Source organism: Haematobia irritans, chromosome 1, assembly GCF_050003625.1.
Source record: "Haematobia irritans isolate KBUSLIRL chromosome 1, ASM5000362v1, whole genome shotgun sequence".
Lineage (NCBI taxonomy): Eukaryota > Metazoa > Arthropoda > Insecta > Diptera > Muscidae > Haematobia > Haematobia irritans.
In genome coordinates this window covers 253,221,380-253,246,490 of record NC_134397.1, presented here as the reverse complement: position 1 = coordinate 253,246,490, position 25,111 = coordinate 253,221,380, and the positions used below count along the sequence as shown (strand labels likewise).

Sequence of the window (25,111 nt, the reverse complement as noted above, 5' to 3'; positions counted from 1 at the left end):
AAAATTTTATTTCTATAGAAAATTTTGTCAAAATTTTATTTCTATAAAAAATTTTGTCAAAATTTTATTTCTATAGAAAATTTTGTCAAATTTTTATATCTATAGAAAATTTTGTCAAAATTTTATTTCTATAGAAAATTTTCTCAAAATTTTATTTCTATAGAAAATTTTCTCAAAATTTTATTTCTATATAAAATTTTGTGAAAATTTTATTTTTATAGAAAATTTTGTCAAAATTTTATTTCTATAGAAAATTTTGTCAAAATTTTATTTCTATAGAAAATTTTGCCAAAATTTTATTTCTATAGAACATTTTGTCAAAATTTTATTGCTATAGAAAATTTTGTCAAAATTTTATTTCTATAGAAAATTTTGTCAAAATTTTATTTCTATAGAAAATTTTGTCAAAATTTTATTTCTATAGAAAATTTTGTCAAAATTTTATTTCTATAAAAAATTTTGTCAAAATTTTATTTCTATAGAAAATTTTATCAACATTTTATTTCTATAGAAAATTTTGTCAAAATTTTATTTCTATAGAAAGTTTTGTCAAAATTTTATTTCTATAGAAAATTTTGTCAAAATTTTATTTCTATAGAAAATTTTGTCAAATTTTTATTTCTATAGAAAATTTTGTCAAAATTTTATTTCTTTAGAAAATTTTTTCAAAATTTTATTTCTATAGAAAATTTTATTTCTATAAAAATTTCTATAGAAAATTTTTAAAAGTCTGGAAAAAAGTATACGCAAATCGAATAGGCGAATTTTGAATAGATTTTAAGAATCATAAAAAATCGTATACACAAATTTAGAGTCGATTTTGAATATCATAAAAAAACGTTGAAGCGAATTTTGGAATAGCTTTTGAAATCGTAGAAAATCGATTAGCCGAATATGGAGCCTGTTGAAGCGAGTTCAACAAGCTTCAAATGGAAGACGTCAGTCAGTCCCATGTTAATATGTACTCACGAAGAGTACCAACGGATTCACTCCAAGAATCATATATTAACTCTTTGTTTATTATTTTTTACTTTCTTTTGTTTTTATTAATGTTTTCAGAGAGTAATGATTTCATCTCCTTTTGCTATTTATCATTTGCTCTTATGACTTATCATCCTATTTTCGTTAAGTTTTACCGTTTGTTCCCTAACGGCTTTGTTTAATATATTTTAAGTTTAGTTATGATTTGCAACTCTAAAGAATAGGTCACGAAGACCTCAATAAATGAATTTGTAAAATTGTAACTCCGGCTCTTTGATTTGCGATAAGGGTTAGACAAAATTACTGCGATTTCTAGTCTATCTATGTGTGTGCAGAAACCCAAAACAACAGAAACTCAAAGCCCTTTCAATCAATAACGCATAGGTCGAAAGGCAAATAAACAGAGCCTATTTTGAAAACCATGAAAAATCGATTCGGTGAATTTAGAATTGGTTTTGAAAATCGAGGAAAATAGATTAGGGAAAATTACAATTGATTTTGAAAATCATAAAAAATGTTTGTGGAGAATTTGAATTCGATTTTGAAAATCATGAACAAATTTATTAGGACAATTTAGAGTCAATTTTGGAAATCGATAAAGCAGATTTAGTGGGTTTAGTAGACGAAATTAAAGCCTATTCATGAAAAATCGATTATAAGGATTTATTTAGAGTACATTTTGATTCGAGAAGAAAAAAATATTAGGGGAATTTACTATTCATTTTGATTTTGAAAATCATGAAAATTCGAAGAGTCGATTTTAAAAATCAAAATCAGTGCGAAGTCGGTGTTGAAAATGATGGAAAGTCGATTGACCAAATATCGAGTCGATTTGGAAATCATGAAAAATCGAATAGGCGAACTTATAGTCAATTGTGAAATTCGAGAAAAACAGATTAGGGGAATTTACTGTTGATGTTGATAATCGTGAAAAGTCGATAAGACGATTTAGAGTCGATTTTGAAAATTATGATTCCATAATCGATAGAGCGAATTAAGAGTCGATCTTGAAATTGATGGAAATTCAATTCGCCAAATACGGAATCCATTTTGGATGTCATGAAAAATCGATTAGACGAATTTAGAATCGATTTTGAAAATCGAAAATTGTTGAAATGTTGTTTGAAAATCATGAAAAATCAATTAATTGATTTTTTCTGACTGGGTAGAGGGATTTGGATGCGAATTTGAATTCAATAAAAAGTCGATAAGGCGAATTTAGAGTCGAATCGGTAAATTATGGAAAATCGATAAAGTCGATTTTGGATGTCATGAAAAATCGATTAGTCGATTTTGAAAATCGAGAAAAATAGATTAGGCGGATTTAGAGTCGATTTTGGTTAGGTTATGTGGCAGCCCGATGTATCAGGCTCACTTAGACTATTCAGTCCATTGTGATACCACAGTGGTGAACTTCTCTCTTATGACTGAGTGCTGCCCGATTCCATGTTAAGCTCAATGACAAGGGACCTCCTTCCAGTGAAACCACTTAGAGAAGCTTTGAAACCCTCAGAAAAGTCACCAGCATTACTGAGGTGGGATAATCCACCGTTGAAAAACTTTTTGGTGTTCGGTCGTAGCAGGAATCGAACCCACGACCTTGTGTATGCAAGGCGGGCATGCTAACCATTGCACCACGGGGCCTCCCGATTTTGGAAATCGAAAGAAATAGATTAGGGGAATTTACTGTTGATTTTGAAAATCACGACAATCAATAGGAGAATATGGAATCGATTTTGAAAATTATGAAAGAATCTATTAGGAGAATTAAGAATCGATTATTAAAATCATCGATTTTGAAAATGTGAAAAGTCGATAAGGAGAATATAGAGTCGATTTCGAAAATCATGTATGTATGACTTTTTTATTTCATCATATAAATTTTGTTTGTACAATTTCAATATGATATAAGATAATATAGAGAAGATCGAAAATCATGTTTCCATGATCGATAATGCAAATTAAGAGTCGATGTTGAAAATTATGGAAAATCGATTCGCCAAATAGGGGGTAGATTTTCGAAGTGATGAAAACCCGATTCGAAGACAAGAAAATCGATTAAGCGAATTTAGAGTCGATTTTTAAATTCGAGAAAAATAGATTAGGGAAAAAATCTATTAAGAGAATTTGTAGTCGGTTTTGAAAATAATGAAAAATCGATACATCGTATTTAGAGTCGATTTCTAAAATCGTTATAAGTCGATTAACCGAATATACAGCCGATTTTGGAAGTCATGAAAAATAGATTAGGCGAATTTAAAGTCGATTTTGAAAATCGAGAAAAATAGATAAGGAAAATTTACTGTTGATATTGAAAATCATGGAAAATCGGTAAAGCGGATTTAGGGTAGATTTTGAAAATCATGGAAAATCGATAAAGCTGATTTAGAGTAGATTTTGAAAATCATGGAAAATTTATAAAGTGGGTTCAGGGTCGATTTTGAAAACCATGGAAAGCCGATTAGCCGAATATATAGACGATTTTGGAAGTCATGAAAAATCAATTAGGCTAATTTAGAACCAATTTTGAAAATCATGCTTCCATGATCGATAAGGGGAATTAAGAGTCGTTTTTCAAAATCATGGAAATTCGATTCGCCAATTATAGAGTCGATTTTGGATGTCATGAAAAATCCATTATTCATATTTAGAGTCGATTTTGAAAATAGAGGTGAATAGATGTTACTATTACGGCCATTTTCATATAGCTCCGTTAGGCTTTAACTGCCAGTTAGCAGAAAGTAAATTGCAAATATCTTCTCTCCGGTTAACTTTAACTAAAAAATGTTGGTCAGTTAAGTTCCTAACTGGCCTATGGAATATAAAGGCAAGATGACAGCTTCGTCCATAATACGGTTTAAAAGTTGGTTAGCTAACGGAACACTAACGGAACTTTATGAAAATGGGGGATAATTTAGAAAACCATGATAATTTTTTTTTTTGGGAGAACTTGGAGACGATTTGAAACTCGGCAAAAATAGAATAGAATGATTTTATTAATCATGAAAAAATGATTAGGCGAATTTAGTGGCAATTTTTAATATCGATTAGGTGAATCGTGAATGTGTATAATAATTCACATTTCGGTTTTGTTTTTCAGATGACGGCAAAGACGACACCGAAGGCGAAGAATTTGCTAAAGCTAGAGAGCTACGACGTGAAGAGGTTCGTTTGCCACCACTGCCACCCAATTTGCCTACAGACACGGAAACAGAGGTAAGTGGACACACAAATAATGTGAATTTCAAATTTAAAAGCAAAATGTATCAAATTTCTTTTTAATATAAAACTTTTTTCTTTAAAATATATTTGCACACAAACACACACACATGTACACATATATACATCATTTTCCCCAAATCATCTACTATACCTACATTCAAAAATTTCTACTTATCTTCTACACATCATGGTGTTGGTTTCAACAAAATTTTAACTATTAAAATTTAGACACCTCTTGGTGAAGCAAAAGAATCACCCACCTCTAGTAAGGAATTAGAAAAAACCAACAATAATGAGCCTATAACAGCTAATTCGAACGAAACGAAACGAGAAGTTTTAGACAATAAAACTAATGAAGCTAATTTATTGGAATTAAAACCTCCGCCGCCAAGTTTCACAGAACGCCAAGATTCGGTTAATTCCGATCAATCATTTAAATCGACCACTTCATCGTTACCAAATGGTTTAGAGGATCACAATTTAAGTTTATCACCACCAAGTAAAGCTATTACAGTTACCCCATCCACGATGAATTTTACAAAAGCCGATATAGAGAAATTGGAACAAAAATCCGATACAAAATTGAGTGCCGAAATAGATGCCATTAGTGCTAAATTGTATAACATGAATAATGTGGTTAAAATGAATAAAGATTTAGAGACCATAGCCAAGGAGAATCTCATACAGAGTGATATTTTGAAAAAGTTAAGTATGAAAGAGAAATGGTTGGCCGAAAACAAACAGACAGGAAGTACGGCAACAAATCCTGCGGTGGCTTTGGCAAAATTCGATGAAAAAATTGATAAACTTTTGCCAAAGGCGAAATTTAATGATCCTGGGGCGAATGCTAATCCCTATGCTCCGAAATCACAATTTAAGGATATCCTAAAGAAGACTGAAACTGCTTCAGTCGAATCGGATAAACAAACGCAGCAGCAGCAACCACCACAACAACAAAAGCCAAAAGATAGTCGCGAAGTATTGGCCCAAATCAAAGAGTTAATCAATAAAGAAAATGAACAATTAAAAGCGGCCAACAGAAAACCTCCTAGCCGTAATAATAGCTTCAATCGTAGTCCCTTACTGAAGCCCAAATCTGCCGCAGAAGTCAATCGTTTAGCGGATACTTCAGCCCAACGGAATAATGATGGCAAAATGGAACTTGAAAATATTTTGGGTATTGTTAAGAAAATCGAAATATCCAAATCTGAGTCAGCTCTCAAGAAACCAGCAAAAGATCAAGAAGCTAAGGATGCCTCCCAAGATATTGGAAAAATGCTTTATCGGGTCGAAACGAAATTTTCCCCCAAACCCAATAGGCGTATGAATGACAAACTCAAGGAAATCGAGGCAAAGAATTTCTCTGGTACCTTGGATAGCATTAAATCACAAATGGAAGTGCCCACAATAAGTGCCCAAGCGGTACCGGCCAATGTTGATTTATCGAAATATTTTCCCCATCAACAACAACGTAAAGATTCCATATCAACAGTGAATAAAAATCAAAAATCCCTCAATGAGGTGGACTTAACCAAATATTTTCCCACCAGTCCAGCCCCTCAGAGAAAGTCTTCGGTTGTCACAGTGGCAGATCGTTTGAGAAAAAGTCAAACGGAAAAATCTTTGGATATGAAAACCAAGAACGCAGAGAATTTGAATAATAAACCCAATGCTCCCAAACGTCAGACGTCATTGGGTGGTGGAGGGCCAGTTTCGTCGAATTTTAGCCTGAAAGATAATCAAATGGATGGCGCTCTAGATATTGACAAAGTCAAGGCCAATGTCAAGGTAATAACCACAAATGCTATAGCCAAATTGGATGAAGGCGTCAATAAAGTAAACGCAACTAAAGTAAATACCAACAAAAACGTAACTCCCAATATTTTGGCTCCGAAAACAACAACCAAACCTAGTAATAAACCAGCAGTAACCACCACATCGGCAGTGGCCACAACTACTAAAAATGGTAAAAAGGTCAAGATAATCAAGAAAATTGTACGCAAGGGATCATTAAAGAAAACGAATAACAACAAAAACAACAACAATGAAAAATCCTCCTCCATTATACCACGTGATGAGGATGATCTCATTTTGGATGAGATTTTACAAAATGTCAGTGATGAAATGCGTTCTCCCAGTTTAGAATATCAACAACTTTTCCAAGAAGAAAGATCACCAAGTGATGATCTTTCCGATAAAATTGAATCCATACTCGAAGAGACTGGTATAGATTTGGGTCTCGGCAAGAAATCCTCCTCCTCACCCCTGACCCAACAAAAGAAATTACTCAAAGCTAAGTCATTTGGTGAAGGTGAACTTCAATCACGCAAAAATAGTCTGGCAAATGAGCGTAACAAAGAAGCTGGCGATCTTCCAAGTGGTGTGCAAAATATACTCAAACGTTTCGAATCGATGAGTTCGGTGCCATCGGCCGCCTCTTCTATGAGTTCCATAGAGCCAACATTTAAACTCAGACGTATGGAATCGACCACTAGCAATCTAAATAAATCCAAAGAGTCCATAATCTCCAAAGAGTCGGAATCCTCATTCAGTGATTTGGAAAAAACCATGGAATATTTAAAATCTGAATGGCGTAGTGAAGCCACAAATTTCCTACAAAAGAAACGCAATGATTTTATGAAATCCAAACAAGTGATCCCATCCACCGATATCCATGAGGAGCAAACTATGGCTGAACGTAATCAATTTGCCGAATACAAGGATTCAAAATATGCCAAATTCTTTGGTTTTAAACGTAAGAGTCCAGAGAAAACGACAAAGCCGCTTGTGGCTAAAACGGCCAAACAAACGGAATTGAAACCAAAAGCACCAGAGAAAAGAAAGTCCCCGCTAAAGAAGAAACAAAAAACACCAGAAAAGAAAACTAAACAGCCATCACCACCAAAAGTAAGTGCCTTGCCAAAGGTTACGAAACCCTTGGTCTATAGCTCTCTGGAGGAATTGGCTTTGGTGAGTGTTAGTGAACAAATTCCCAAGGCCAATGGGAACAATGAACAACAAAAAGAAGAAGGAGCAAACATCAAAACAAATATATCCGAAGATAAAAAGATTCCAAATTTAAATTCGAATACCAAAGAAGATTGTGGTGAAGAAAAATCTAAGGATATGAGAGATCCTGAAGTCCCTCACACTAATTTAGAAAAGAAATCGTCGCTAGAAATTCCAACAGAGGCTAAAGATATTCCTTTATCGTCCACTCAAGGACAACCAGAATCTGGCCTGCCTTCAACTCCTGAAAATCTCACAAAACGTCCTTTAGTCGAAGATATAAGAAATTTACCCAAAACTGGTTGTGACAAATCCCTTAGTAATTCACGACGTGGATCTCTGGCCAGTATACAATCAAGAAGGCAATCGAATGCTTCCCTAGGTGAAATAACCATAGATAATTTGGACTCACTTCTCACCTCGGAAGATTTACTAGATGGTCCCTTTAATAAACCGATTTTGGGAAATGACATCAACGATGAAGATTCCCTATGTACATCAATTAGTAAAAGTCCCAGTGCCCAACCGATTACAGTACAAATGCGAGGCTCCTCCGAGGATGATAGTATAGATAATCTATTTAGTCAATTTTCCGATGAAATGTTGGTCAATGTAGAATTTGATTCGAATGATGAATTAATAGAAATTACACCAGTTGGCCATACATCGGCTGCACAGAAAACATTGGAAGATCATCGGCAACAATCTGCGTCGTCCACTAAAAGTCCTATGACTTCACCTAGTCCTCCTATACGACTTCAAGTGCCTTTAAAATCACCCACCAGAAATGAGAAACAATTCCCCATACGTCCTAAACGTAGACCTAAGAGTAAATCTTCTTCGAGTGATTCAACAGCACCTTTGCCTCCTCAACGTTTAAAAAAGAAACTATCGAAGCTTTCACCATCCAGTATGCCTCCCTCTGTCCAAGATCTATTGCATGAAGTTTGTAGGAAAGAGTTAGCACCACCTCAAGCCGAGGCGAATAATGCACCGAATTTACGATTCCCTCGTATCATAGATGAAGATGATGTCCTAATAGAGGATACACCTATAGCCAGTAAACTATTTACCCAGGATAAACCTCATAAGAATATTGTAGAGGTTAAGCAGGTCTCATCAGCAGGGGAAGATGTGAAAATTTCGGGAAATATTGTCAATGATGGTTTTGGATATGGTCCTAATAAGAATCCAGAAAATGTTAACGAATTCACCAAAGTCCTAAAACCCCTCGACAATGAAACAAATGTGGATGAGCCTTTGGCGAAGGATGTCACAGATTCGGATAGTCAAGGCGGATATCAAGGCTTAAAAGCTAAAACTCCTTCGATGGAATGGAATATGGAAATGTTACCCAATAGTCCCATGCCAAAACATAAAAATGTACAAAAACTATTGAATAAACCACCATCCCTGGAGAGTTTGGATGAAGTGAAAAAAGATGAATGGAATATGGAAATGTTGCCCAGAAGTCCTATGCCTCAAAGGAAATTTAGGCAAGCGACAAAATCCCCTGAACAAGAAGAGAAAAACAAAATACCCACCAATGGCAAATTGGCTAATGATGGAAATCTTGAGGATGTGGTGAGTGCTGTAAGTCACCTTAGAGATTCAAATTCCATATTGCATGAAAAATCTCCAACATTGTCGATAAAATTACTCAACACCATCGATGTAAAAACGGAAGATTCGGAAAAGCGTTTAATTGAAGAATTTGAATCGGAGCGAAGGCAGGCTCTGGTTCAACGGGACAAAGAATACAATATTAACGAGAAACCCTTGGATTTGATGAAACCACCACGTAAAGGTAGTGGTGCCAGTAGTAATTCATCGAAACTTGCAACTCCTTGCAACTCTATAACACCACCCTCTAAACAAGGTTCCCGTCGTAGCTCACAACAAAGTGTTAATATCTCGAATCGGGGAGGAACACCCCCTATGATGAAACCTTTAGAGTTACCCTCTTCTATGGCGGCCAGCACAACACAATCCTCAAGACGTAGCTCATTTGCATTTATAGAATTGTTAGATAATAAAGAACCCATCATAGCACCAATGCCCAAGAAATTGGAATTACCCAAAATCGAAGATGAAATAATTCAGCCAGTTAACATTGGGGCTGATATGGTTCCCGAAGAAATGAAAAATAGGCCATGGCCAAAACCCCAAATGGATGAAGAGGATGAGGACAAGGAGGTGGAAAATAATAAAGAGGAAGAATCAGAGCCCATAGAATATGCCAATGTCATTAATGTATCGTTGGGACCCAAACGCCAATGGCCCGATGGCCGAACCATATTCGATAAAAATAAAAAAGATAAATCAAAGGCCAAACCCCGATCAGAGACACCAGAGATGGGCCATTATGGTTCGGATACAACATCATGGGGAGATAGAGGAAAACCCTCATCAAAATCAACAAATGATTTAAGTAAATTATCTCTACCCTATGCTTCGAATTATTCCTTGGCCACAACAACAAGGGGTGATACATCACAAATTACAAAATCTAGTAATGACAGCGATATGGAATCTTCGAGAAATAAGTCCACCACACCATTAAGGACATCAGGACGTCAACATCAAGCAAATTCATATAGTTCAGCCCCAACCAACACCACCTCAATGGATGCCAGTACACAAATGCTTTTGGAACGTAGCAAACAATTACATGATCGCAAACGTGATTTTGTCAATGAACGTGTGGTGGAACGTAATCCCTATATGAAAGAAGTCATAGCTGCAGAAAGGCGAAATTCCTTAGGAGGGGTTGTTAATACGGCACCATCATCCTATAGTATGTATGATTCCGACGACGATGATGATGGTATGGCTTCCAGCTATAGGCCACGATATTATAGCTCGAATAAAGCCACCAGCAATAGTCGTTTTCCCAGTTCCAGGGCTTTGGGAAGATCACATATTAATCACCACCATTATGATTATGTACCCACCTATGCGGGAGATGGTGGCGGTGGTATGACTTCCTCCTCATTATATGGGGGCAGCAGTAGGCGTTTGCCTTTGGTTACACCTCTGTCTTCATTAAATCATCCCTATAGCTCTACGTCGTCATATAAGCCCTATACATCAACCTCAAATTTGAGCTATGGAACTGGGCGTAATTCATATCGTAATGATATATCCAGTCGGCGTTCCCCCTCCTCTCAGTATCATGAAAGGAGTGGAGGTGATAAATGCGTTCTGTGTTAAAATTTTCGTTAAAAACAAATAAAAACACAAATTTATTAAAAAATCGCCATTATGAAACCAATTTACCATACAACCACCAAGAACAAAACCATAACCACCACCACCACGACCAGCTTGAATCTAAATCCTTAGATAACACCGGAAATACTCTTCAATCCCAAACCCCCTCTATATGCTATCCAATCACCACCACCTTCAGCTATCCTTCAGTCCAGCCCAAATGCTCTTGGTGTAGCTTTTCAAAATTAAATTGAAAATCCAAAAATACGAGTCGCTTACGATCGCAACGATCCTTAGGCGAATCGGTTGGTTATCACCAGCCTCACTACCTTTATCATCATAAAATTTGAGAGAAAAAAATATCGTGGAAGGCTGGTGAAATTGTGTTGAATGTTTTATTACAATAGCTTCACTCTTGGTACGATCTTAAAAGGTAATCAATCAATAAATAGAAAACAAAAAAATAATGTTGCTGTTGAAAAAAATAAAAACTAAATAAAAAATGTTTTTTCCCTAACTGTTGTCTGCTAAGCCCAAAAGGTTATTCCTAATAAAAAAAAAAATAATAATTCAAGCTGTGTTATAAAAAGCCGTTCTAACCCCTTCCCAAAAGAAAAACTGTTCTGCTGCCGCTGTCTGTTGTTTTTTTTTATCATCTTCACCATCGATCGTATGATGATTATGAAAGTTTTTTTTTTAATATTTTATAAATTAATTTTTTTGTTTAAATTTAGCTAACACTTGATGCCGCCATACACATACATTTTATACAAAATTTTCATACATATGTTTTTATGTACTGTTTTTGTTCAAGCCTTTTTGGATCGTACCTAAAAGGATGTATCTGTTTTTTTTTTTCTTTTTTTTATTAACTAAATGTTTATTTTTTTCTCTTTGTGTTAAGCATGTGTTTTTTTCTAAATTTTTTTTAATTTTGTTCCACGTTTTTTTTTGCGCGAAATGAAATTCTTAAATTTAGACTAATTTTTGTGTAATCCTTTTCAGGTTCAAAGCGATTCGGAAAGTTCAACGTCTGATGAATTGGAACATAACTCTGCTACTGAAATTTCTACCGACTCTGAGTTTGATAATGATGAGCTAATACGTAGTGCCCCAAAAATATTTATCGATGATACTCATCTGAGAAAACCAACGAAAGTTCAGGTTTGTTGAATAATACAATATTTTTTTTTAAGAATGTTTATTGTTTTTTTTTATTGTTATAAATAGAGATTACACTAAAAAAAATAGGGAATCGATTGTTTTTGAAAAAACGACGAAACTTTATTGTTTAGAAATGATTTCGACGAAATTTTTATTTCATAGAAAATTTTATTCCTGTAGAAAATTTTGTCAAAATTTTATTCCTTTAGAATTTTTTATCTAAATTTTATTTCTATATAAAATTTTGTCAAAATTTTATTTCTATAGAAAATTTTGTCAAAATTTTATTTCTATATAAAATTTTGTCAAAATTTTATTTCTATATAAAATTTTGTCAAAATTTTATTTCTATAGAAAATTTTGTCAAAATTTTATTTTTATAGAAAATTTTGTCAAAATTTTATTCCTATAGAAAATTTTGTCAAAATTTTATTTCTATAGAAAATTTTGTCAAAATTTTATTTCTATAGAAAATTTTGTCAAAATTTTATTTCTATAGAAAATTTTGTCAAAATTTTATTTCTATAGACAATTTTGTCAAAATTGTACTTCTATAGAAAATTCTATCGAAATTTTATTTTATGTAAAAAATTTTATAAAAATTTTATATCTATAGAAAATTTTGTCAAAATTTTATTTCTATAGCAAATATTGTCAAAATTTTATTTCTATGGAAAATTTTATCAAAATTTTATTTTTATAGAAAATGTTGTCAAAACTTTATTTCTATAGAACATTTTGTCACAATTTATTTCTATAGAAAATTTGTATCGAAATTTTATTTCCATAGAAAATTTGTATCGAAATTTTATTTCTATAGAAAATTTGTATCGAAATTTTATTTCTATAGAAAATTTGTATCGAAATTTTATTTCTATAGAAAATTTTGTCAAAATTTTATTTCTATAGAAAATTTTGTCAATATTTTATTTCTATAGGAAATTTTGTCAATATTTTATTTCTATAGAAAATTTTGTCAAAATTTTATTTTTATAGAAAATGTCAAAATTTTGTTTCTATAGAAAATTTTGTCAAAATTTTATTTCTATAGAAAATCTCGTAGAAATTTTATTTCTATAGGAAATTTTGTCAAAATTCTATTTGTATAGAAAATTTTAACAAAATTTTATTTCTATAGAAAATTTTGTTTATTGTTTTTTTTTTTTATAAATAGAGATTACACTAAAAAATAGGGAATCGACAGTTTTTGAAAAACCGACGAAATTTTATTTCTATAGGTTTCAATTGAAATTTCAAATTTCTTTAGAAATGAAATTTCGACGAAATTTTTATTAGATAGAAAATTTTGTGAAAATTTTATGTCTTTAGCAAATTTTGTCAAAATTTTATTTCTATATAAAATTTTGTCAAAATTTTATATCTTTAGCAAATTTTGTCAAAATTTTATTTCTATAGAAAATTTTGTCAAAATTTTATTTCTATAAAAAATTTTGTCAAAATTTTTTTCCTCTGTTGGTTAAGCCTCTCTTGTAGTTAAGTCAACGCAATGGTTTTAAAGCTGAGATCAAAACAACAAATATGATTAAAGTACAAACCAACAATAAAAACAAAAAAATTATTTCTATAGAAAATTTTGTAAAAATTTATCAAAATTTTATTTCTATAGAAAATTTTGTCAAAATTTTATTTCTATAGAAAATTTTGTCAAAATTTTATTTCTATAGAAATTTTTGTCAAAATTTTATTTCTATAGAAATTTTTTTCAAAATTTTATTTCTATAGAAATTTTTTTCAAAATTTTATTTCTATAGAAATTTTTTTCAAAATTTTATTTCTATAGAAAATTTTGTCAAAATTTTATTTCTATAGAAAATCTCGTAGAAATTTTATTTCTATAGGAAATTTTGTCAAAATTTTGACGAAATTTTCTATAGAAAACAAAATTTCGACGAAATTTTCTATAGAAGACAAAATTTCGATGAAATTTTCTATAGAGACAAAATTTTAAAAAAGTTTTGTATAGAAATAAAATTTTGACAACATTTTCTATAAAAATAAAGTTTTGACAACATTTTTTATAGAAATAAAATTTTGAATTTTTCTATACAAAATTTTTTCAAATTTTTATTTCTATAGAAAATGTTGTCAAAATTTTAATTTATAGACAATTTTGTCGAAATATTATTTCTATATAAAATTTTGTCAAAATTTTGTTTTCTATAGAACATCTTGTCAAAATTTTATTTCTTTAGAAAATTTTGTCAAAATTTTATTTCTATAGAAAATTTTGTCACAATTGTATTTCCATAGAAAATTTTGTCAAAATTTTATTTCTATAGAACATTTTTGTCAAAATTTTATTTCTATAGAAAATTTTTCAAAAATTTGTTTCTATAGAAAATTTTGTTAAAATTTTATTTCTATAGAAAATGTTGTCACAATTTTATTTCAATAGAAAATTTTGTTAAAATTTTTTATTTCTATTGAAAATTTTATCAAAATATTGTTTTATCTAGTGGTTTTCGACATATGATTATAATTTTCCTACCTTTTCATTTTTGTAGGTGAAATCAACCATTATACCACCATCCATGAATTACAATGGCTCCAATATACAACAGAAAGCTTCCACTGGCACCTATTTGGCCAAGTATCAAACGCAACAACAACAACAACCGTTAATGCCTCAATTCAAGCCATTGATCCAAGTTGATCCATCTCTTTTAACCAGCAATCGCACTCCTTTACAAAATCCCCGGCAAGGTGATTATTTACTTAATAAAACCGCCAGTACCGAAGGTATTGCTTCCAAAAAGAGTTTGGAATTGAAAAAACGTTATTTGCTTGGTGAGCCTGCCAATGGCAATAAAATTCAAAAATCCGGTTCCACATCAGTTTTAGACTCACGTATTCGTAGTTTCCAGTCCAATATATCCGAATGTCAGAAACTTCTTAATCCCAGCAATGACATAAGTCCCAGTATGAAGACATTTTTGGATCGCACCACAAAACTGGGTGATAAGACTAGTCAAGAGTTAATGCGTTCTGCCACTAATAACATTCTTAATGACCTAAAAGTGGAGATAACCATACAGAAGGCTTCGTCCACTGCCTCAACGGATAATGAGAAAGAGAATGTTTTTGTCAATAGTAAAAATGAACTAAACAAATGCATGGAGTATTCGGAAAGTGTCAATGTGTCACTGCTTGATTCGATGTCACCCAACAATAAGAAATCGCCCTCTACCACGCCCACTAATAATAAAAATATCATCGAAACGGTAGATTTGGTAACACCAGAGAAAGAAATCGATCGCGATAAATCGGATAGCAATAAAGTAATCGATTTGACTGGGGATTCACCAGAGCAAAAAAGCAATCGGATGCTTGAGAGCCTGGTGGTTAAACCACCAGATGTTTCTACAGATGTGAAACAAGTTATACCCGATATATTGGGACATATTGAGGAGCATGGCAAGGATAAGGATTCTTCAAGTTCCAATCGAGAGAAATCCCCGCAACAGGAGGAAAGTAATATGGAAAAAGTTGATGAACCTGAAAAACAACAGCAGGGGGATATACACGATGATACCGAGGTTGAGGATGTACAAATTGAAGTGCCCAATATTGCTTGGAATGCACATAAATCCGATAATCTATCTACCTCCTCGAGTAATTCCACCTGTTCTTCACATTCGTCCAGCTTGGAGGATATAGAACATTTCATTTTAGAGTCAACCACTAGTCCAGAGACGCATAATAGCGCTATAGCCATGACCTCATCAGCTTCAGGTGGTAACCATCAAGTTCCACGGGTTGAAGTTCATGACAGTTCGGGCACACTCATGCAAATCGATAGTCTTATGATAATCGATGGCAAGTATATTGGAGATCCTGAAGATTTGAAATATATGGAAGTACCTGAAGGCATCATAGTGCCAGAACATGCCGAGCTAAAGACCACAGTGTTGGATGATGAGCATGATGTGGAGCAGGAGCATGAGCCTGTTACTGCCACACCAGAGCCTGTAGAAACAACTGTAATAGAAGTGGAGGGCAAGGATAATGGTATGAATAATAGCACGCACGACGATGAGGAACCACCTCCACTTCCCGAAAATGGACCACCACTGCCAGCAAAAGGCCCCCCCAAAGTAAATCCTTCAATGCTTAAATTTGACACCAGAAACGAAAACAAAATTGAGAGTTTGAAAAATCTACCTTTGATTCTGGACACCAATGACGTAGTGGAACAAACGAAAGCGGTTAAACCCATTAGTCTTAATCTTAGCAGCACAAGCGCACAAAAATCATTGGGCGATTCATCACCGATAACCTCGCCCCTGGTGGATATGGATAAGACACCTACCGGGGATCTTTTATCAAGAGGTTCCGATTCGGAAACTGAACCTACGGGAACTGCACAAATTTTAACTGAAACTGAATTGTCCGATTGGACGGCGGATGATTGTATATCGGAAAATTTTGTCGATATGGATTTCGTCAATAGTGGCCATTACAACAAAGTTAAGGGGGGCCATAAAAAGGGTAAACGAAAGGGAGCTGACTCTGGATCGGGTAGTGGAATGGGCCGTTTGCCTAGCACAAATGAAGTTATGAAAGAACTGGCCAAGACAGCTCCGGTGGCAGAATTTGAGGGTATCCTAAAATCCATCGACTTAGATGATATTGAATTTATGGACACGGGATCGGATAGTTCGGGCACAGAACCCCATTCGGCTACAAATACAGCTCTCTTACGCAACAGAGGTTATGTAGAATTTGTGGAGCAAACAACACCCAAAGCAAAGCAAACGTCTTATGTGGCGGCTTCCACAGAAACCCATTATAAACCCATAGCCATGAAACGTGATGAAAAATTGGGCATTGACTATATTGAACAGGGAGCCTATATAATGCATGAGGATGCCAATAAAACTCCAGTGAATGAAACAAAACAAGTGATTGGTGGTGGAGCCATGACAACATCGTCCATTATGACACAATCGCTGACCGATTCGAGCACAATCAATGACCTCGAGGATGATAGTACGAATTCACAAATACAAATATCCTCAATGTCATCGAAACCAGCAAATTTCTCTGTCACCACAGAGGAGAGTGAAGCTTTGACGGTAGTTTCTAGTCCCTTGGATTCATCGCCTCATACACGAAATTCAAGCAATAACAAACAGGACTATGGTGTAGGCGGTTCGACGCCGAGTAGCACTGATCGAGCCCCCAAGTCATCGCAATCATCAACTTCAACGGGCAATAATTCAGCCACAACTTCCAGTAAGGCCACACCACCAAGGCAATCGTCAAAGGATAGCCCGGCCAGTATTCCAGGTATACCCGGAGACAGACGATCAAATGATGAATTATCCTATGAAGAATATGTGCGAGCTTTGCAACAGAAAATAGTACAGATTAGCACCACGGCTCGCAGCAATGATTCCTTGGAAGCTAGAAAGCATCGAAGGAAAAGCTCCAAAGGTGAGGGACTTGTGATTGCTTCTAATCCGCAACAACCACAACAACAACAACAAACAACTGTGATAGACCCCATAACTACAAGTAATTTAAGACACGATCCCAAGGAACAGCACCAGAACAACGCAACCACTATAGCAAAATCCCAAATGCAAAGTATGACAGGCACAACAATTAATCCATCATCATCTGCAGCACATCAGCAGCAGCAGCAACAACAACTGCAAAAAGTACCTGAAATTCCTACGCTCACAAGCAAACTGGAGGAAATTACCAAAGAACGTACCAAGCAAAAGGATCTTATACACGATTTAGTCATGGACAAATTACAATCCAAAAAGCAATTGAATGTCGAGAAACGTTTACATCGCAGTCGCCAACGCAGTATTTTAACCAGTGGCCTCGGTGGTGGTACTGGTGTTTGCGGATATTCTAGTGGATCTAGTCTTAGTCCAACGCCAAAGTTAGCAGCAGCTAATTCCACCACAGATGCCAATTGCACAAATCAAGCCCACTATCATGTTTCAACAGCCGCCAATCCCACATCACCATCAGCCCGAACGGCAGCAGCTACACAACGTTTCCTAAGCAATAGTTCTAGCTTTAAGGAGAACACAACTCCGTCAGCAGCAGCATCATCATCGTCGTATGTGTCAACATATGGCATGGAAGCTCTATCGCCGACACGAGCCAATGCCTACAAACAAAGACCATTCAGTGAACATCTAGAGGGGGATCCATTGAAGGCATTCGAACAACGCTATAAAATCCAGAAGACTCCATCATTCTCCCATGTGAAAAGTGCACAACACAACAATGCGACGACGACGACAACACCATCGTCCTTTGGTGGTAGTTCCAGTGAAATAACAACACCAATACCACCATTACGTCAGAATAGAGGTCGCCATGGTGTTGAGCCATCCAGTGTTTATTCTACATCTACAGAAAATCTAAGAAGTGAAGCTAGGGCTAGGGCCCGTTTAAAATCTAATTCCGAATTAGGTCTTAGTCCAGAGGAAAAAATGCAGTTATTACGCAAACGTATACAAGCCGACTATAACAATAGCAACAACAACAGCAATGAGAAAAATGTGGATATGCATCCAGATCTTTCGGCGGCTTCATATGAAAGACAAACAAGTCTGCGAGAATCTAAGATGAGCACTTCGAAAAGTGTTAACGACCTGGCCTATTTAAGTAATTCACAAAAACAAAATATGAATCAAGTGGCCAGTGGTTCTAGTAGTCCTAAAAGCACATTACCATCGGTTAGAAATGATTTTACCTCAGATCCAAACATACTATTGTCCACATCAGAGCCAAAATCACAACAAAGTCAAAACATTAAGGCAACTACTAAATCTGGTCGTAGAGTCAAGGATCCAGAACGTCGCAAATCTTTAATACAATCGCTTTCCAATTTCTTTCATATGGGTCAGGGTAGTAGTAAAGAGAACAAACATCACAAAGATAATACCACTAGTGAGGGCAACTCTGCACGACCAGAGCATCCAGGCACTGGTGGCATTAGCACAGGTGGTGGAAGCGGTGGAGGTAGTACTTCAGGACTTGATGGTGTTCTAAGTCGTTTTCGTATATCGCCCAAGTCTAAAGACAAATCAAGGGTAAGTACAAATATGGAATGAAAAATGGAAAAATGTTTTTATGTTGTTGTCTATGTAAAATTACACCTCAATCTCTCTCTCACACAATATATACAAATTTCTATGTATTTTATTATTAACTGGTGTATGGCAATAATAGGTAATGTTTTAATTTGAAATGATTTGATAAATGTATTGGGAAAATTTCCTTATAGCTAGCATAACAATTCTTTATCTTCTTTAACTGTCCACAAATATATTCGTATTTCGTATTTTACACCTAACGTATATTAATTTTGTCAAATATTTATTTCTATAGATTTTTTTTTTTCAAAATTTTATTTCTATAAAATATTTTGGCAAAATTTTATTTCTACAAACAATTGGGCAAAGTCTTATTTCTATAGAAAATTTTGTTAAAATTTTATTTCTGTAGAAAATTTTGTTAAAATTTTATTTTTATAGAAAGTTTTATCAAAATTTTATTTCTATAGAAAATGTTGTCAAATTTTTATTTCCATAGAAAATTTTGTCAAAACTTTATTTCCATAGAAAATTTTGTCAAAATTTTCATTCTATAGGAAGTTTTGTCAAAATTTTAGTTCTACAAAAAATTTTGTCAAAATTTTAGTTCTATATAAAATTTTGTCAAAATTTTATTTCTATAGAAAATTTTGTCAAAATTTTATTTCTATAGAAAATTTTGTCAAAATTTTATTTCTATAGAAAATATTGTCAAAATTTTATTTCCATAGAAAATTTTGCCAAAATTTTATTTCTATAGAAAAATTATGTAAAAATTTTATTTCTATGGAAAATTTTATCAAAATTTTATTTCATTATTGTTGTTTTTGATCTCAGCTTAAAACCATGCATTGACTAAACTACAAGTGTAGCTTAACCAACAGAGGAAAAGTATGCTTGTCAAATTTATTTGGGCAAAGCCCTATAGACTGCAAGATGGTTGGATGTACAGCTGTTTCGGAATTACCACATTCCTCATCAGCATCCTCTACTATTTCTATAGAAAATTTTGTCAAATTTTATTTCTATAGAAAATTTTACCAAAATTTTATTTCTATAGAAAATTGTTTATCAAAATTTTACTTCATTAGAAAATTGTGTATCAAAATTTTACTTGTATAGAAAATTGTTTATTAAAATTTTACTTCTATAGAAAATTGTTTATCAAAATGTTACTTCTATAGAAAATTGTTTGTCAGAATTTTATTTCTATAGAAAGTTGTCAACATTTTTTTCTATAGAAAATTTTCTCAAAATTTTATTTCTATAAAAAACTTTGTCAAAATTTTATTTCTATAGAAAATTTTGTTAAAATTTTATTTCTATAAAAAATTTTGCAAAATTTTATTTCTATAGAAAATTTTTCAAAATTTTATTTCTATAAAAAATTTTCTCAAAATTTTATTTCTATAGAAAATTTTCTCAAAAGTTTATTTCTATAAAAGATTATGTAAAAATTGTATTTCTATAGAAAATTTTATCAAAATTTTATTTCTTTAGAAAATTGTTTATAAAAATTTTATTTCTATAGAAACTTGTTTACCAAAATTTTATTTCTATAGAAAATTGTTTATCAAAACTTTATTTCTATAGAAAATTTTCTCAAAATTTTATTTCTATAGAAAATTTTTTCAGCATTTTATTTCTATAGAAAATTTAGTCAAAATTTTATTTCTATAGAAAATTTTGCCAAAATTTTATTTCTATAGAAAATTCAGTCAAAATTTTATTTCTATAGAAAATTTTGTCAAAATTCTATTTCTATAGGAAATTTAGTCAAAATTTTATTTCTATAGAAAATTTAGTCAAAATTTTATTTCTATAGAAAATTTTGTCAAAATTTTATTTCTATAGAAAATGTTGTCAACATTTTATTTCTATAGAAAATTTTGTCAACATTTTATTTCTTAGAAAATTTAGTCAAAATTTTATTTCTATAGAAAATTTAGTCAAAATTTTATTTCTATAGAAAAGTTTGTCAACATTTTATTTCTATAGAAACTGTTTTTATTTCTATAGAAAATTGTTTATCAAAATTTTCTTTCTATGTATAATTTTGTCAAAATTTTATTTCCTTAGAAAATTTTGTCAAATTTTTATTTCTATAGAAAATTTTGTGAAAATTTTATTTCTATAGATAATTTTGTGAAAATTTTATTTCTATAGAACATTTTTATCGAAATTTTATTTCTATAGAAGATTTTATCGAAATTTTGTTTCTGTAGAACATTTTGTCAAAATTTTATTTCTATAGAAAATTTTGTTACTTCGAAAAATATTTACTTATTTTGGTCATATCGGAGTTTGTAACACAGTTTAGTTTAGTTTCTAAAATTAACCTTCATGGAGAGCCTATTCATTGAAATCAGAATTGGAGGGTATATGAGTTTCGGTCCAGATACGTCGTTTTTCAATCGAAATAAATACAAATTTTATGGAAAGTAAATTTTAGGTATCAGTTCTTATGTTTCATAATCTCGATATATGGAAGCCATGCCAGAAGCCGTACCAATATTGATATTTTATTTTTAATTATACTCTTAGTAAAACAAAATATTTTGTATATTGTATATATAGTGTATATAATAAAGTTTTTGTCTCTTCTTCTCTCTTACTCTCGTCTTACTATCTTGTAATTATTTTGCAGTCCTGCATTGAACTCAGGGATTCTTATATTGGTGTAAGCTGAACAATTATTTCTATACTATGTTTATTAGTCATTTTCGTATTGTGTATGCTTGTAATTCATTGCATGTTTGCTTGCTTCTTAAACATTTATGTAGTTTTTTCAACAATTTCAAAAATTTTCAATAAACTCGTACCATAGGATATCTACCCTACGACTTAAAAATAATGAGGGGGACATTGTGTTAACAAAAAAATACAACGTTCGGACAATAATTATCAGTTATATACAACTTCACAATAACAAAAATTGGAAAACGCAACCGCTGACCCCCAATTGTTTCAACGAAATTTTATTTAATGACTAGAATAATTAGGAGGACACACAGTGTTAACAAAAAACACAAAGTTAATTTATTACGCCCTCACCAAAATTAGACTCTGTATTTAATTTTACAATATCAACAAGTGGAAAGCTCAACCGCAAATACCTAGTATGTTTTAACAAAAATTTTATTTAATGGCTCAGAATGACCACAAATTTTTTATCCAAATTTAATGATTTTTATAATCATTAAAATGTTATTTATTTTAAAATTATTGCAATATAAACGAAACATTTTTGGTTTGCTGCAACAAACAAAAAAGGGTTATCTTAAAACAATCAATTCACCCTTATTCCTGCACTGAAAAAAATATTTACGTAATATTAAAGATTACGCAACCTAAATTTTAGGATGCGAAATTTACAAATTTCTTTAAAATAATGCTATTTTAATTAAAATAAAGTTTATAAACTTTGCTTCAAAAATTTTTTTCATTAAATTTAGGACACAAAGTTTGTAAATTTGCGTCCCTCCGTCAAAACCGCATGTCTTTGAACTAAGGCCAATTTTCCTTAACGTAAAGAAACACATTTTTTAATTAAAGAAATTGTCCCTAAATTAACTGAAATATTGAAACTGTAGATTTAAAATAAAAACGTTTCAAATATAGGCTAAGACTTATTTTGAGGATAAAGCAAAATGGTACCCTACGGTATGGACCAGCCCCAGTTCTGGTCAAACCGTATGGGAAGGACCAGTCACTTTAACATGGGTTTGTCATTGACGGGGTAAATATACATTTTAGTACGCGTCTTGGACTCATCCCAAAGGACACATCCTGGGACAATTTAGCAGGAGCACCCCATAGACAGGTCCTCAGGAACCAGTCTCGGACAAACTCTTAGAAATCTGTTTCAATTTGGGCATCCCAATCGAACCCGAAATGAAAACTTGAAATATGTCGAAAGATAGGTTATTCTGATAATTTTATTTCACTAAGTGTGAAAATGCTTGAGATTAAAAACTTAATGGATCTAAGATTTTAATATCAATCGAGTCGGAAATAAATAAATTACGACTATTTAAAAATTGCAACTAACTTGAGCACAGCTACCAGCAACATACCACTTCCCCCCTACAAAAACTACTCTACCCAGGTGAAATTCAATGTGCTACTACTAATAAAAAACAAGTAAGGAAAGTCTAAAGTCGGACGGGGCCTACTATATTATACCGTTCACCACTTTGTAGATCTAAATTTTCGATACCATATCTCATCCGTCATTTGTGTTGGGGGCTATATATAAAGGTTTGTCCCAAATACATACATTTAAATATCACTCGATCTGGACAGAATTTGATAGACTTCTACAAAATCTATAGACTCAAATTTAAGTCGGCTAATGCACTAGGGTGGAACACAATGTTAGTAAAAAACAAGTAAGGAGAGTCTAAAGTCGGTCGGGGCCGACTATATTATACCCTGCACCACTTTGTAGACCTAAATTTTCGATAACATATCGCATCCGTTAAATGTGTTGGGGGCTATATATATAAAGGTTGTTCCAAATACATACATTAAATATCACTCGATCTGGACAGAATTTGATAGACTTCTACAAAATCTATAGACTCAAAATTTAAGTCGGCTAATGCACTAGGGTGGAACACAATGTTAGTAAAAAAAAATATGGGAAACATTTAAATCTGAAGCAATTTAAAGAAAACTCCGCAAAAGTTTATTTATATTTTATCGCTCGATATATATGTATTAGAAGTTTAAGAAAATTAGAGTCATTTTTACAACTTTTCGACTAAGCAGTCGAATCAGAAAAACATATAAAGGGTGATTTGTTAAGAGCTTGATAACTTTTTTTTTTAAAAAAACGCATAAAATTTGCAAAATCTAATCGGTTCTTTATTTGAAACGTTAGATTGGTCCATGACATTTACTTTTTGAAGATAATTTCATTTAAATGTTTACCGCGGCTGCGTCTTAGGTGGTCCATTCGGAAAGTCCAATTTTGGGCAACTTTTTCGAGCATTTCGGCCGGAATATCCCGAATTTCTTCGGAAATGTTGTCTTCCAAAGCTGGAATAGTTGCTGGCTTATTTCTGTAGACTTTAGACTTGACGTAGCCCCACAAAAAATAGTCTAAAGGCGTCAAATCGCATGATCTTGGTGGCCAACTTACCGGTCCATTTCTTGAGATGAATTGTTCTCCGAAGTTTTCCCTCAAAATGGCCATAGAATCGCGAGCTGTGTGGCATGTAGCGCCATCTTGTTGAAACCACATGTCAACCAAGTTCAGTTCTTCCATTTTTGGCAACAAAAAGTTTGTTAGCATCGAACGATAGCGATCGCCATTCACCGTAACGTTGCGTCCAACAGCATCTTTGAAAAAATACGGTCCAATGATTCCACCAGCGTACAAACCACACCAAACAGTGCATTTTTCGGGATGCATGGGCAGTTCTTGAACGGCTTCTGGTTGCTCTTCACTCCAAATGCGGCAATTTTGCTTATTTACGTAGCCATTCAACCAGAAATGAGCCTCATCGCTGAACAAAATTTGTCGATAAACACATTTCGAACCGAACACTGATTTTGGTAATAAAATTCAATGATTTGCAAGCGTTGCTCGTTAGTAAGTCTATTCATGATGAAATGTCAAAGCATACTGAGCATCTTTCTCTTTGACACCATGTCTGAAATCCCACGTGATCTGTCAAATACTAATGCATGAAAATCCTAACCTCAAAAGAATCACCCTTTATATGGGAGCTATATCTAAATCTGAACCGATTTCAACATGCAAAAATTGGTTTCCAAATTTGGCACGCATAGCTACAATGCTAATTCTACTGTCTGTGCAAAATTTCAATTAAATCGGAGTAAAAGATTGGCCACTGTGGTCATATGAGTGTAAATCAGGCGAACGATATATATGAGAGCTATATCTAAATCTGAACCGATTTCAATAAAATTTGGCATACTTAACTACACTGCTAATTGTACTCCTAGTGCAAAATTTCAACCAAATTGGGGTAAAACTCTGGCTTCTGGGACCATATTAGTCCATATCGGGCGAAAAATATATATGGGAGCTATATCTAAATGTGAACCGATTTCCAAAATCAATAAGGTTCTATTCTGAGCCAAAACACATACTTGTGCCAAATTTGAAGTCGATTGGACTAAAACTGCGACCTAGACTTTGATTACAAAAATGTGTTCACGGACAGACAGACATGGCTATATCGACTCAGGAGCCCACCCTGAGCATTTTTGCTAAAGACACCATGTGTCTATCTCGTCTCCTTCTGGGTGTTGCAAACATATGCACTAACTTATAATACCCTATTCCACTGTGTGGCGCAGGGTAAAAAAAACAACTTCCAAAGATGTTATTTAGAACTTTTGGGTATTGATTTTATTTAACTCATTTTTACGAAATTACATCATTATAATTTTTAATACTAATT

General features: G+C 32.9%; 1 protein-coding gene across 1 annotated transcript in view; it reads left to right on the top strand.

Annotated features, from left to right (window-relative positions):
• The window catches only part of Mical (Molecule interacting with CasL), a 63,093-nt gene that overhangs the window by 18,740 nt on the left and 19,242 nt on the right, over positions 1-25,111 (top strand). The window contains exons 12-18 of the mRNA XM_075307040.1: positions 4,082-4,197; positions 4,432-10,420; positions 10,558-10,656; positions 10,723-10,730; positions 11,431-11,589; positions 14,115-18,671; positions 21,322-21,354. Coding sequence (XP_075163155.1) covers positions 4,082-4,197; positions 4,432-10,420; positions 10,558-10,656; positions 10,723-10,730; positions 11,431-11,589; positions 14,115-18,671; positions 21,322-21,354 — 10,961 coding nt within the window. The remainder of the gene's footprint in view (positions 1-4,081; positions 4,198-4,431; positions 10,421-10,557; positions 10,657-10,722; positions 10,731-11,430; positions 11,590-14,114; positions 18,672-21,321; positions 21,355-25,111) is intronic.